We start from the raw sequence: 14,568 nt of genomic DNA on the forward strand, positions 1-14,568 counted from the left end.
CAATTGTTAAAAGCTTAGAGTTTATTGGTTTATGAGCTGAAGCAATAAACCCTAACCTTTGAAATTGAATCGATTTTTATTAATATTATTACTTGAATTTGTAACGTTTGTACCTGGTTTTATTATAACACGTTAAATAGTAACATTTTTATCAAAATGTGATTGCCACACTAAAAAAAATTTCATGATGAGATCCAGATCCGTAGAGGCAAAGCCCGACACGCGTAACGACACAGCTCCTGTGGGGGTGGGACCCCCCCACTACCTCTTCACGCCCTCCTCTCCTCTTCCTATAAAAACGGGTCCAAATTCTCCGCTTTTGCCCCATTCCAGCTCATTTATTAGCAAACTCCCCTAACAAAATCCAAATTAATTAAATAAACCACCACCTCTAATCCCTCACTTTTCTTTTACTTAGCCTAATTAATTCCTTAATTACTTATTTCCCCCTTATTTCTCTCTCTGATAATGGCCGTTCGCCGGCCACCCCCAACTGCCTCTGCAGCCGGCGAACCCATTAAATCCGACAACCAGCTGCTCAAGGCCTCCGATGCGCTTCCCCTCCCGCTTTACCTCACCAATGGCCTCTTCTTCACGCTCTTCTTCGCCGTCGCCTACTTCCTCCTCAACCGGTGGCGCGAGAAGATCCGCAGCTCCACGCCGCTGCACGTCGTCACGCTGTCCGAGCTCGCCGCCCTCTTCTCCCTGTTCGCCTCCATCATCTACCTCCTCGGCTTCTTCGGCATTGACTTCGTCCAGTCCTTCGTCTCCCCCAACAACCGTGCCGCCCACGGCCCCTGGAACGACGACGTCGTAGTCCGGCAAAATAGTTCTGTCAATTTCACCGCACTCCCCTCATACGCCACCTCCGCCTCGGACAAGTCGCCGGCGTTGTCAGCCGATGACGAGAAAATCATCAAGTCTGTCGTCGATGGAACTACGCCTTCGTACTCTCTCGAGTCCACCCTCGGAGACTGCCGGAGGGCGGCTGCGATACGGCGCGAGGCCCTGCAGCGGACGACCGGTAGTTCGCTGGATGGCCTCCCGCTGGAAGGGTTCGACTACGAGGCGATACTGGGGCAATGCTGCGAGATGCCGGTGGGGTACGTGCAGATCCCGGTGGGAGTGGCGGGGCCGCTGCTGATCGACGGGGAGGAGTACACGGTGCCGATGGCGACCACGGAGGGGTGCTTGGTGGCCAGTACCAATAGGGGATGCAAGGCCATCCACATGTCCGGCGGGGCCAGCAGCGTGGTTCTCAAGGACGGTATGACCCGAGCTCCCGTTGTCCGTTTCAGCTCAGCCGCCAGAGCTGCCGAACTCAAGTTCTTTGTTGAGGACCCGCTCAACTTTGATACCCTTGCCGTCGTTTTCAACCGGTACGGACGGGTTATCTTCACCATTTCTTCCGCTTTGGTCTTTTTGTTTTTTGAAATAATTCGAATTTCACCTGCAATATTTCGTATTTTAATTTTTTTTAAATTGAATTTTCGTCCCTTAACACAAGTTGGTGAGTCTTTTACTCTTTTATTTTGCAAAATGATATTATAAAGGATTATAGATTTAAATTTTTTTTATTTTTTTTTTATAGATTATTCTGACTTAACAAAAGAAAGATTCAAACTCGACTACACAAGAGACAAGAGAGGATCACACACACCCTTAACAATAGAAATTGTTTTATTATGCCGGAAAAACACATTGGAATATTAAGTTTCATAACATATATAATTGGTTGATTTTTTTTTTTTTTCAAGTTTCCAAATAATTCTAAACTAATTATATTATTATACTTGATGTATAGAACCGTGTGTCGGCACACTGAAAAGTATTTCCTTGCCAACTCACCTAACTTATATTTTTTGGTTTTTGTTATTTCCGAAGCCGAAGTCAATCCCTTTTATTTCGGGCATTGCATGTGCACGGAGGGCGACTTTTGTATTATTTTTGGCGAGAGGGAGAGGAAGAATGTTTGAAAAATGATCTTGTTACTAACTAAAAGTTGGTTAACTTTATTCTTCATAGATAATCACACAATTACCATATTGTTTTTAAGTGGAGAGTTAATGATTAATTATCTATTAATTTGTGATACAATAAAAATTAATAATTTGGAATTCTGTTTGTTGACTTGACTGCATATGCACTGTTCAGATCAAGTAGATTTGCGAAGCTTCAGAGGATTCAATGCTCGATAGCGGGGAAGAATGTGTACATGAGGTTTACTTGCAGCACTGGAGATGCTATGGGGATGAACATGGTCTCCAAAGGCGTCCAAAACGTTCTAGATTTCCTCCAAAGCGACTTCCCTGACATGGATATTATTGGCATCTCTGGTATTAGTTACTTGATTAATCTTTCTCTACCTCTTCTTTTTGTCCATAATTTGCATTTGAGTCTTCGTTTTGGGAGATTCTCACATGTTATTGGAAGTTGTATGTCGCCAAGAAGGTATTTTGTGATGAGTAGTAGATATATACTGTGTTTTGACAATTTTTTGATACGGTCCCATATATGAGATTTTTTTTAAATTTTGGCTAAACTCAACATATTTCTCGATATTTTCGACATATCAAGTAAATATTGGAGAAATTTTTATATTCGTTTAAATCAGTGTTTGATAATTCCTAAAGTTTCATTTTAAATTTTTAGTTTTTAAACAAATTTCTATCATTTCCATCGAAGTCAAATGCTATTGATATCGACATATCCACAAATTTGTATATAAATATTTTCAATGATACCAATATTTTAAACACTGGATATACCTTGGTGATAACAATGAGTGATATACTCACATGATAATGTAAGTTAAAAATGAACGAGGATCCTCTCCAGATTCTCTTTGTGAGGATCCCAGGGATCCCCTAATTGTGTATGTTTATTGTACATCGTGCAATTAGTTTTTGTCAGATGCTGTTTATATTCAATTTTAAATAAAAAAATTTACAATGATTTATGACCGTACGGTATACGATGAACGAATACGATTGGATCTCAGGTCCTCACGAAGAGGATTCGAAGAGGATCCTCATTCGTTAAAAATTACCAAGGTATACAAATTACAATATTACATCGACACCTAATTAATTCAAGGTAGGTTTTCGATTTGATCATGCAAATATTCTTTTTGCGTATAGAAAATGTTATCTTGGTTTGATAACATAAGATGTTTACATCGTCATATTTGAATATGTGATTGGATATCAACATAAATTCGACAATAGAACATTGTTGTATATATTTACTGTATCAATTACGTTGATTTGGTTTGTGTTTGATCCGGACTGCTCAGGAAACTTCTGCTCCGACAAGAAACCGGCGGCGGTGAATTGGATAGAAGGGAGAGGAAAGTCAGTAGTGTGTGAGGCGGTGATCAAGGAAGAGGTGGTGAGGAAGGTACTGAAGACAAATGTGGCTGCCTTGGTGGAGCTCAACATGCTTAAGAACCTTACTGGTTCTGCCATGGCCGGTGCTCTTGGTGGGTTCAATGCGCACGCCAGCAACATTGTCGCTGCGATCTATATCGCCACCGGCCAGGATCCAGCTCAGAATGTTGAGAGCTCTCACTGCATCACCATGATGGAAGCCATAAACGACGGCAAGGACCTTCATGTTTCCGTCACTATGCCTTCCATTGAGGTACAATACAACTATAATTAGTGCTTAATTGACACCTAACGAACCCCACTAATCTCGTTTTAATTAACTTTTTCAGGTAGGAACAGTTGGAGGAGGAACCCAGCTTGCATCACAAGCAGCCTGCCTGAACCTGCTGGGTGTGAGGGGTGCAAGCAGAGACTCACCCGGTTCAAACTCTAGAAAATTGGCCACCATTGTCGCCGGTTCAGTGCTCGCCGGAGAACTTTCGCTGATGTCTGCAATTGCAGCGGGACAGCTGGTCAAGAGCCACATGAAATACAACAGATCTAGCAAGGATGTCTCAAAACTTGCCTGCCCCAGTTAAATGTCCAAAAGAAAAATAAAAAGTCAAGAATGCCCTTTTGACAACTCATATGTCGATAATTAGCTTGAGGGGTAATTTTTTTTTTTTTTAGCGTGTGTAGTAGCTGCCTTTGTAATCTTTGATTGTTTGTTTGTTTGTTTATTTGTTGTCAAGTTGTCGTTTAGTTTGTATGTTTAATTAGGATTAGTTAATTTTTAAAATATCTTCAAAGGAGGTTTATCCTTTTTGTTTGTATCTAAATTATTTATTAATAAAATTCTCTTTGTCAACTAAAATAGGATGAAAATACTATTTGTCTTCTATCACATAAAAAAAAAGATGGGCAAAATTGTAATTTCACATATCTAAATTTACTGTTTTTTTATTAAATCCTCACTTATAGGTGATGTTAAGATATATCTGATATTAAAATTAAAAAGAAAAACATCTCACTCCCACCTACTTTCTCGCTCTCACTCACTCTCCTTCTCTTTAGTTTGGGAGTTTTAACAAAAAGTCCGCGATACTGTTCACTTCAACGAAAAACCACATTTTTATACTAAAAAGTCAAACCTGATACTATTCACTTTACCCTTTATTTTGTCTTTATCGTTAAAACTCAAAGTTTTGAAGTCCTTTTCATTAGTTTTTTTTTTTAAATGTGTAGACAAATGCTAGTATTATTATGATGTTATCATACGGTATCAGATTGTAATAGCTCTTTGGTTAGCTATCAACCCTCGAGTGTTGCTTATATTTGTCAAATCTATTTTATAATTAGTTGTATATACTTTTTCCGATATGAAAGACGAACAATATACATATAGCCAAGAATCTCCATTCACTCATGAACTTGGTATATTTCCTTGTGACTACATGATTGGTCATGAGCCTTGAGAATTTAAGTTGTGAACTCATTAACAAACTAGGAGTTTAAGACTTGAAAAAGTTTGTTGCAAGATTAGAGCAACTCTTAGACTTGATAGAACCAATGTAGAGTCGTGTAAATCAAAATATTAAGATTTTTAGATTCTGTTAAAAACTTCGCTACATGTACAAATTTTTTGTCCATTTGAAATTATTGATCAATTTAGTTAATTAAGTTAAATTCTGCATAAATTGATTTAGAGTGCTACTAAAACCACCCCATTGTCTTATTTTCTCACCCACCTTTTAATCAAAATGTTAATCACATAATTATCCTTTTAGCAAAAGACTTTTAAATTCACATTTATAAATTTGTTATAACTTTAATTAAATAAACTAAAAGAGAATAAAGAAAAAATAAAACTAAGAAAAAGTAAAAATAAATCCATCATCCTCTCAAATCATCCACGATGGACCGACGGCTATCAAATCCCCAATTTACCCTCTCCAGCGACAAACACCACCCCACTCTCCCTTTCAATTCTGATACTACCACCCACATCCTCTCCTCCTTTTCCTCATAAACGAACAACGACGACAACCCAGATAATCAAAGAATACCCAATTCTAGTTGGAATAAATCGATTTGGAGCAATCTACCTTTGTATTGGAAAACTCCCCAAGTGCTTCGCTCTTCCTTTCCCTTTGGTTTCTCTCTCTTTCCAAAGGAGATGCCGCCAAGCAGGTGTCAAACGTTTTGGTTTTTGATGGGGGTGGGACTCCCACCTGGCATTCGTGTCGTGTTTCTCGTGTTCGTGTCGTTTTCGTGTCATACCCGATAGCTTAACGGGTTGTGTCGTGTAATACCTGTTAAAGTAAACAGGTAATATGACCCGACCCGAAATCAACCCGTTAATATTATCAGGTAATATGACCCGACCCGTTACCCGTTAAGAAAATTATATTTTAAATCAATAAAAATGAAAAGAAAAACATAATTTGACCCAAAAAAATGTAAAACATAATACTAAATTAGTATATACATACTAAATTTCGGAGTTGACCCCTTAATGAACGTTGTAAAGTTTTTCATTACGTATGATTACATTTTTCACACTTATTATTATTAATTTTTCACTCAAATAAATAACATTGTTCATGAGATTTTTAAAAATCTACACTTATTTATACTTTCATCAAGTATAACATTAGATTTTATGGTATCCACTAGTGTAAATATTTTAAATTGAAGATCGAATTCATTCATTGTATTCATATAGGGTCAATGAGTGTAGCTGTAAAAAATCATCAAAATCGGAGTTAAAATAACCGTTAAATCGTAATTTTTCATTTATAACCGTCGAAAAGTTTTGTCTCATTACTTGATCTCTGAATGTTTGTTTTTTTTTTTGCAATTTTTGGCGTATGCGATCTCGAAACATATATAAACAAGTTTGACGGTTGGATCGTTGAAATTAGTTTCGTAGGATGCGTATCCTATCAAAACGACAGATTCACTAACACTTAAGAGTTTATTTATACTTTCATCAAGTATAACATAAGATTTTGTGGTATCCACTAGTGTAAATATTTTAAATTGAAGATCGAATCCATTCATTGTATTTGTTTAGGTTCAAGGAGTATAGTTGTAAAAAATCATCAAAATCGGAGTTAAAATAACCGTTAAATCGTGATTTTTTGTTTATAACCGTCGAAAAGTTTTGTCTTATTACTTGATCTCTGAATGTTTGTTTTTTGCAATTTTTGGCGTATGCGATCTTGAAGCATATATAAACAAGTTTGACGGTTGGATCGTTGAAATTAGTTTCTAAGATGTGTATCCCATCAAAACAATAGATTCACTAACACTTAAGAGTTTATTTATACTTTCATCAAGTATAACATGAGATTTTGTGGTATCCACTAGTGTAAATATTTTAAATTGAAGATCGAATTCATTCATTGTATTTATATAAGGTCAAGGAGTGTACCTGTAAAATATCATCAAAATCGGAGTTATAATAACCGTTAAATCGTGATTTTTCGTTTATAACCGTCGAAAAGTTTTGTCTCATTACTTGATCTCTGAATGTTTTTTTTTTGCAATTTTTGGTGTATGTGATCTCGAATCATGTATAAACAAATTTGATGGTTGGATCATTGAAATTAGTTTCATAGGATGCGTATCCCATCAAGACGATACATTAACTAAAACTTAAGAGTTTATTTATACTTTCATTAAGTATAACATAAGATTTGTGGTATAAACTAGTGTAAATATTTTAAATTGAAGATCGAATTCATTCATTGTATTCATATAAGGTCAAGGAGTGTAGCTGTAAAAAGTCATCAAAATCGGAGTTAAAATAACCGTTAAATCGTGATTTTTCGTTTATAACCGTTGAAAAGTTTTGTCTCATTACTTCATCTCTGAATGTTTTTTTTTTGCAATTTTTGGAGTATGCGATCTCGAAGCATGTATAAACAAGTTTGACGGTTGGATTGTTGAAATTAGTTTTGTAGGATACTTATCCCGTCAAAACGATAAATTCACTAACACTTACGAGTTTATTCATACTTTCATTATTTTGATGGGATACGCATTGATGTTATACTTAATGAAAGTATAAATAAACTTTAAGCGTTAGTGAATCTTATCGTTTTGATGACTTGGAATAAATATATTAATTATTTATATATTTTAAGTGTTAATTAGACTATGTTTCAATTAGTATGTGATGATATTTAATAATAAAATTACATTTATGTTTTTTTATTACGTATTTTATTTTTATTCAAGTTAAAACGTTATAAGAGATAAAAAAAAAAAAAAAAAAGATGGATACTTTTTTTCTTTGGGTTAAACATTAGGCGGGAAATGGATGGATATAGATTGCAAAATTTTCCAAACATTAGGTGGGAAATGGATGAAACTCTTGAAATATTAGGCGGGAAATTAATTATTATAATTTTTTTATGTTTTTGGTATTTTTAAATTACTTGATATTTTTATTTTTAATGTGTTTTATGATTTTTAATCTCAATCTTTGCCTATAATATATTATAAAAATAAATAAATAAATAAAACTTAAATTTTAAATTTTATATAAAATAATAATAGAATAATAATTAATAAACAATATATACATATTCATTATATCTATTGCATTTTATAGTAAGTTTTTTTTTAGTAGTTTAAAAAATTAAAATCATCAAAATATCATTTTTCTTATCGTGTCGAAACAGGTTACCCGCGTGTCACTTTCGTGTAAACCTGTTAAGGACCCGTTATTAACGGGTTATTATCGTGTGACCCGATAATGACCCGATTAGTTATCGTGTTGACCCGAAACCCGTTATTTTCGTGTCGTTTACGTGTCGTGTTAACGGGTCGTGTAATAAACTGACAGGTCTGTTCTAGTGCGGCTAGGGTAGTGGCAATTAAGGAAGCATGAAGTTTTTTTAAAAAAAAAAAAAAAATCATAGTAATATTATTATTTAAAAAATTAGACATTAAAGGTTATTTTAGAAATAATGGCGGGTGGAGAAATAATATTTTAATTTTTATGGTGGGTGAAATTATAATGTGAGTGTAGAAATAGGACAATAGTGGGTCTTTCATCACTCTTGATTTAATAAACTCCACAATAGTATTTGACGGAATTGCCCTCACAAACAGCATGGAAGATAAAAACGCCGTCTGTGGGAATCGAACCCACGACCACGTGGTTAAAAGCCACGCGCTCTACCAGCTGAGCTAAGACGGCTCACTTGTTGTTATCTGTTATTTGTCCTTATTATAATATTAGATAGCTTTGCATAATTAATACTACTCTAATTAGGATAGTACCGGGCCTGGGGTCCCCAGTGGGAGAGCCAGGTCAATTGACTTTGGGCCACCTGAACAGTCAGAGGCTGGAATGGACCACTTGGTCACTGACCCACCAATATAAAGACAGTGGGATGGGACCAACTTCAGAGCTGGAAACACAAGGGCCAACTCAGCAACTTAATTTGGACCTTTACTTTTGAATTCAGCCTGCTCACGCTTTTTCACGAAAAATATTCAGTGGGGTTGAAACAATCCGGATACTTTTTGGAGAAAATCTTCGGTAGAGCAACTTGAGAGAAGGGCAGGGACCATGTACGTTAAAAGTTATTCTTTGATGTTCCTTTGCGAGAGTTTTCGGTAATTCAGTTGGTCAGACAAACTTACTCAAGCTTTTTTTCATAAGAGTTTTAACGAAAAGCTCGTGGTACTGTTCATTTTAACGAAAAATTACATTTTTACACTAAAAAGTCAAACCTAGTACTATTCACTTTACTCTTTATTTTGTTCTTATCGTTAAAACTTAAAGTTTTCAAGCCCTTTTCATTAATTTTTGTTTTTCTTATTTCAATCGGGGAAATTAATAGGCGTTAAGGACATGCATAATTTGATTTCAAAAGAGATGATAATGATTCTTTCACTCATTCAACTTGTCTTCCATATAACCAACCACTTTAGTGTCCTCCTTAGTTACAAGTTGACACTTTAAAACTCGATAACGAACAAAAAGATGTTAAGCACTACTAGGGTGTAATGACAGTATATCCCATCATTGTGTTTCATGCCAACCATATGATCCGCAACCACAATCATCTTCATGTAACACACGAGATGTACCACTCTACTCTTCAAACCATAAGCTTTTAACATTCCATTCAAATATAAAACAATAAATTCAATACACGTGTCAAATTATAGTTAACAAGTAAATAAGAAATATAATTACTTATTTTCAAGAAAATGAGCCAAGTATTTCCTTTTAAATCGCCAGATGTAGTGAGCGGTTGAAATTTATCTTAATTTTTTTAAAAAATTAAACAAATAAAGTCTCCCTCAATTCTTTCTTTCTTTATTTTTTTTAAATAAACGATATTTTCTATACAAAACGAAGGAGGTGAGCTTAATCTTATAATGAGCTGGTAATAATGTAGATCAAATTCACTTTTAATGAGAATCAAACATAAAACTTTTTACTTATAAATATAAAAAAATATTTCTAAACTATAGTAGTAAATGGTTGATTTCGCCTACCTTATTTCTTTAAGTTTGAACAATGCCCGCCGCGTTTCCCCTAAAACAAGCACCAAATTAAAATTTAATTTAAAAAAATTATAATCCCCCCAAAATTTTATTTATTTATTTTCATTTTTCATTTCTCTCCCTGTACCGTACCCCCTTTTCTCTCTAACCGCACCCAAATTTCATGGACGACCTCCGCCGGCGACGACCCCTCCCCAAATCCCACCACCACCGCCGCCGTAACCAAACCGCCTCCGCCGCGGACCCAAATTCCTACCCCAAGGCTTCCGACGCGCTTCCTCTGCCTCTTTACCTCACCAATGGCCTCTTCGTCACTCTCTTCTTCACCGTCGCCTACTTCCTCCTGAACCGGTGGCGCGAGAAGATCCGCACGTCCACGCCGCTTCACGTAGTCACGCTCTCGGAGATCGCCGCCATCTTCTCCCTCTTCGCCTCCGTCATCTACCTTCTCGGCTTCTTCGGTATAGACTTCGTCCAGTCCTTCGTCGCTCCCCGAACCCCGCACGACGACTGGCACGAGCACGACGTCGTTCTCGAATCGCCGCCGCCGCGTCCTCCTCAGCAGAAGAAAGATGAGCAGCTAATCTCTAAAGAAGACGAGGAGATCGTCGAGTCGGTGTTGTCCGGAACGACGGCGTCCTACGAGCTCGAATCGAAGCTCGGGGACTGTAAACGAGCCGCGGCGATCCGGCGCGAGGCTTTGCAGAAAACGACGGGTCGTTCGCTGCAGGGGCTGCCGCTGGAGGGCTTCGATTATCAGTCGATACTGGGACAGTGCTGTGAGAATCCGGTGGGGTATGTGCAGATCCCGGTGGGAGTCGCCGGACCGCTGTTGCTCGACGGAGAAGAGTACATGGTGCCAATGGCGACAACGGAGGGGTGCCTGGTGGCCAGCACCAATAGGGGATTCAAGGCAATCTACGCCTCAGGCGGCGCCGACAGTGTCCTCTTCAACGACTCTATGACCAGAGCTCCAATTGTGAGGTTCCACTCCGTCGTTAGGGCTGCTCAGCTCAAGTTCTTCGTCGAGAACCCTCTCAATTTTGATGCTCTTGCCGTCGTTTTCAACAGGTTAACCCCTAGATTTTCAATTCAACAGGTTTTTATTGTTGCATTGTAATTTTTGGGTAATTGGGGAACAAAAGAAGACCAATTAATCATTAATTTAGTTCATAATACATGTTAATTTTGTTTATGATGTTGATGGGGGATTTTGTTTGTTTGCTTTGAATTGTCCTGTGGTTTTTTTAAACCCAATTTTCATTTTTTCTTTAGTTGAGTGATAAATTGTATAACTGATAAAAATGGTTCTTCATTCCTGTTCAGGTCTAGCAGATTTGCAAAGCTCGAAAAGATTCGAAGCGCGATAGCAGGCAGGAATCTGTACCTAAGGTTTTCATGCAGCACTGGAGATGCCATGGGGATGAACATGATCTCCAAAGGCGTTCAATATGTTCTCGAATTCCTTCAAAATGAATTCCCGGACATGGAACTTGTCGGCATCTCTGGTAATTTTTACTCAGTTTACGTCTTTACAATGAATTTGCAAGTTGTACTACTTCCAAATGGATTTCAGTTGCGGGATGCACGGTTTGTGAGAGAATACTTTTTGCATACATACACCAGCATGCAAACATTCCTTTACAATCATGATGTAGTGTCTATCGTCCCTTTTGAACTTAGATTCCAATAGAATAAATTATTGCTATATATTTTATTGACAGTGTATTTTCCTTGATTAATTTTCCAAACCCTATGTGCTATGCTTTGATTATTATATAATTATCTCATTACTACATAATTTAATGTCGATTATCCATTTGCGATGTACTTTTCTATAATTATTTGGTGAGGTTGTCATTATGTGCTTGTTCGGGTTGCACAGGAAACTTCTGCTCAGACAAGAAAGCAGCAGCCGTAAATTGGATTGAAGGGCGAGGGAAATCAGTAACTTGCGAGGCAGTCATCGAGGAGGAAGTGGTGAGGAAGGTACTGAAAACCGATGTGGATTCCCTTGTGAAGCTTAACGTGAATAAAAACCTTGTTGGGTCTGCCATGGCTGGTGCTCTTGGCGGGTTTAATGCCCACGCCAGCAATATTGTCTCTGCAGTCTTCATAGCCACCGGCCAGGACCCTGCTCAGAATATTGAGAGCTCTCACTGCATTACCTTGATGGAAGCCGATGGCAGTGACCTTCACATCTCAGTCACCATGCCTTCCATTGAGGTACTAACACAACACTATAATAATTTTACAGTTCATTTTAAATATTAAATTATATTGGAAGGTGAAGTTAAACCATATCCAAATTCTTCTGTTCCAGAGATTTCGTTTGATGACCCCATCATAGGATTTAAAAATTCCAGATTGGAAGGGTTAATGTGGGGCAGAAACCATCGGTGTGCTTTCCTATTTAAAAAAAAGAAAAACATACATTGCAAAGTTGCGGTTTTTTTATCTATCGGGGAAAGAATTGAATAGAGATCTGACTACAATTTGTGTTTTTTAACTTTTCAGGTGGGTACAGTTGGAGGAGGAACACAACTCGCATCCCAATCAGCCTGCTTGAACTTGCTTGGTGTCAAGGGGGCAAGCAAAGACTCTCCTGGTTTAAACTCAAGGCAACTGGCGAGAATTGTAGCCGGAGCTGTCCTAGCAGGGGAGCTTTCTCTCATGTCAGCCATTGCATCTGGGCAGCTAGTGCAGAGCCACATGAAATACAACCGATCTAGCAGGGACGTTGCAAACCTCGCCTCGGTAAACACGGGTAGAATACAGTAAACCCTAAACCCCATGAATCCATAAACAGAGCCCCAATAAAAAAAAAAAAAAAAAAAGGAAAATGGAGGGAAAGGAGAATCTCTCTCTCTCTCTCTCTCTCACTAGAGGACATTGTGCTGGGGTTGGAGGGGGAGGGAAGGAGAACATGGTAGGGTTGGTGATGTCACATGGGTGAGGAGGAATAAAAACAAAAAAAAAAACAGAATGGAAAGTTTGGGCTCTCTGGGATGTTTGTTCTTGTCTTCATACTGCTGCCTGCGACTTGTTGCTGACAAAGAGAGCTTCCATAGAGTATCTGGTGTAATGGGTATCTTCAGGACATTAAGCTTGGTCGTAATCTTTGATTTATGATTCTTGTTAATTTGTTTTTTCTAGTTTAATTTAATTGTTTTAGGATTAAATTAAACGCGTTTTTACGAGGGATTGTTGTTTCAGCCTTGTACAATTTACGACGTTGTTATTTGTATCGGGCTAAGTACTGGTTTGGTACTGAGATTCTTTTATAAAAAGTGGGTATAAAAAAAAACTGAGCTAAAAAAGGTGTTTGGTAAACACTTAAAAACAGCTTATTTTTACTGTTTTGGGTGAAAAAAAACTGAAAACGTGAAGCAGCAAAAATGAGCTTATTCTTATAGTACAGATGAAGCAGTTTTTTTTTTCAAAGCACAATAATACCAAAACAGCCCTAAGAATTTTGCATCCTTGGATTGGTTAGAGCTTTGCCAATGTCTCTGTAATATTGCATTATTCCATGTTGCGTACCGTTTGCCTTGTCATTTGGTGAAAGAGACAAAAATATAGTAGGCATTTGCATGTGTGATTGTGATTAAACCTGTAAACGGGTTAGGTTTATTAAGTTTGGGTCGGGTCAATTAAGTTAATGAGTCACCCGAACTCAATCCGTTAAGCTAACGGGTCACCCAAATCCTACATGTTAAGCTCATTGATCACTTGTTTCACCCGTTAACACCCATTAACAATTTTTTTTTTTTTTTGGTTTAATTTTGCATTCCAATTCAAATTACACATTTTAATGTACAAACAAGATTTCACATTTAGATGTCATTTACAATAGTTGGTGGTGCATTTATGTTCATCCTTTTCAAAAATCCAACACGCAATGCCAATTGCAAAACCAATAGATACAATCCACTTTGACAGTTACCTCCATTATCCATCCTTTTTGCCATTTGACAGCGACCTGCCATGACCTTCTTCAAGTCCAAGACAGAGAAGCACTTGAAGGAAGGATCTCGATCCGGCAAGCTAGAGGATGAGTTGCCGCTGTTGGAGGAGAGAAGCTTGACTCGCTCTCGAGAAAGCGACTGAGACGAAGTGTCAGAGCCACCAGAGAAGGAGAAAGAGTCGTCTGTTGCCATTTTGAGCCGGGAATGTAGTCTTGGAGCATATCGGCGACCTCCTTGAAGTGGTAGAGATAGGCTTTGAGTTTGTGGGCTTCCTATTTTAACTATTGAAATTACACAAAAGCCCTCATTAACGGGTTTCGCACAAAATGACCCGTTATTTAACAGGTGATTAACGGGTTGACCCATTAACAACCCGATCCGTTAAATACTCACCCGAATACTAAGTTTAACGGGTCAGGTCAGGTCAGGTCCAGTTTAAAATGCCATGTTGTGATATGACGTCCTTTGAACTGTATCTTTGTGCTAGTGATGCTTGCCCTACGGAGATCAAAGCGTCCCAATTAAAAAAAAAAAAAAAGAGTGCAGAAATCATTTCTCAAAGTAAAAACGAGAGGCAATTGGTGAATTGAAGGGGACGAAGAAAATAGTTCACCAAAACTACGCCGTCTATGGGAATCGAACCCACGACCATGTGGTTAAAAGCCACGTGCTCTAACAGCTGAGCTAAGACGGCTTAC

The 14,568-nt window shown here is 37.8% G+C and overlaps 2 protein-coding genes and 2 non-coding genes across 4 annotated transcripts; 2 read left to right on the forward strand and 2 right to left on the reverse strand.

Annotated features, from left to right (window-relative positions):
* Positions 1 to 335: 335 nt before the first annotated feature.
* On the forward strand, positions 336 to 4,242 carry LOC103959147 (3-hydroxy-3-methylglutaryl coenzyme A reductase 2-B). The gene is made up of 4 exons (XM_009371497.3): positions 336 to 1,379; positions 2,155 to 2,336; positions 3,296 to 3,642; positions 3,719 to 4,242. The coding sequence occupies exons 1-4, from the start codon at positions 469 to 471 to the stop codon at positions 3,965 to 3,967; spliced, it is 1,689 nt and encodes a 562-aa protein (XP_009369772.2). The 5' UTR covers positions 336 to 468; the 3' UTR covers positions 3,968 to 4,242.
* A 4,265-nt stretch (positions 4,243 to 8,507) lies between these two features.
* TRNAK-UUU lies at positions 8,508 to 8,580 on the reverse strand. Its single transcript has one exon. It is a non-coding gene; the product is annotated as a tRNA-Lys (tRNA).
* Positions 8,581 to 9,989: 1,409 nt separating this feature from the next.
* Positions 9,990 to 13,172, forward strand: LOC103959146 (3-hydroxy-3-methylglutaryl coenzyme A reductase 1). Its single transcript, XM_009371496.3, has 4 exons — positions 9,990 to 10,973; positions 11,229 to 11,410; positions 11,788 to 12,128; positions 12,420 to 13,172. Exons 1-4 carry the CDS (start codon positions 10,066 to 10,068, stop codon positions 12,681 to 12,683), a joined length of 1,695 nt encoding a protein of 564 aa, XP_009369771.2. The 5' UTR covers positions 9,990 to 10,065; the 3' UTR covers positions 12,684 to 13,172.
* A 1,319-nt stretch (positions 13,173 to 14,491) lies between these two features.
* Positions 14,492 to 14,564, reverse strand: TRNAK-UUU. Its single transcript has one exon. It is a non-coding gene; the product is annotated as a tRNA-Lys (tRNA).
* Between the last annotated feature and the right edge of the window lie 4 nt (positions 14,565 to 14,568).

Source organism: the organism of the source record quoted next, unplaced genomic scaffold, assembly GCF_019419815.1.
Source record: "Pyrus x bretschneideri cultivar Hongxiangsu unplaced genomic scaffold, Pyrus_bretschneideri_v1 Contig8, whole genome shotgun sequence".
NCBI lineage: Eukaryota > Viridiplantae > Streptophyta > Magnoliopsida > Rosales > Rosaceae > Pyrus > Pyrus x bretschneideri.

Bases quoted from the DNA above. Each gene is read 5' to 3' on its own strand.
- LOC103959147 (XM_009371497.3), top strand. From the start codon at position 469: ATGGCCGTTCGCCGGCCACCCCCAACTGCCTCTGCAGCCGGCGAACCC. The intron at 2,337-3,295 runs GTATTAGTTACT...CGGACTGCTCAG, and splicing joins GGATATTATTGGCATCTCTG to GAAACTTCTGCTCCGACAAG. The intron at 3,643-3,718 runs GTACAATACAAC...TAACTTTTTCAG, and splicing joins TCACTATGCCTTCCATTGAG to GTAGGAACAGTTGGAGGAGG.
- LOC103959146 (XM_009371496.3), top strand. From the start codon at position 10,066: ATGGACGACCTCCGCCGGCGACGACCCCTCCCCAAATCCCACCACCAC. The intron at 10,974-11,228 runs GTTAACCCCTAG...ATTCCTGTTCAG, and splicing joins CTTGCCGTCGTTTTCAACAG to GTCTAGCAGATTTGCAAAGC. The intron at 11,411-11,787 runs GTAATTTTTACT...CGGGTTGCACAG, and splicing joins GGAACTTGTCGGCATCTCTG to GAAACTTCTGCTCAGACAAG.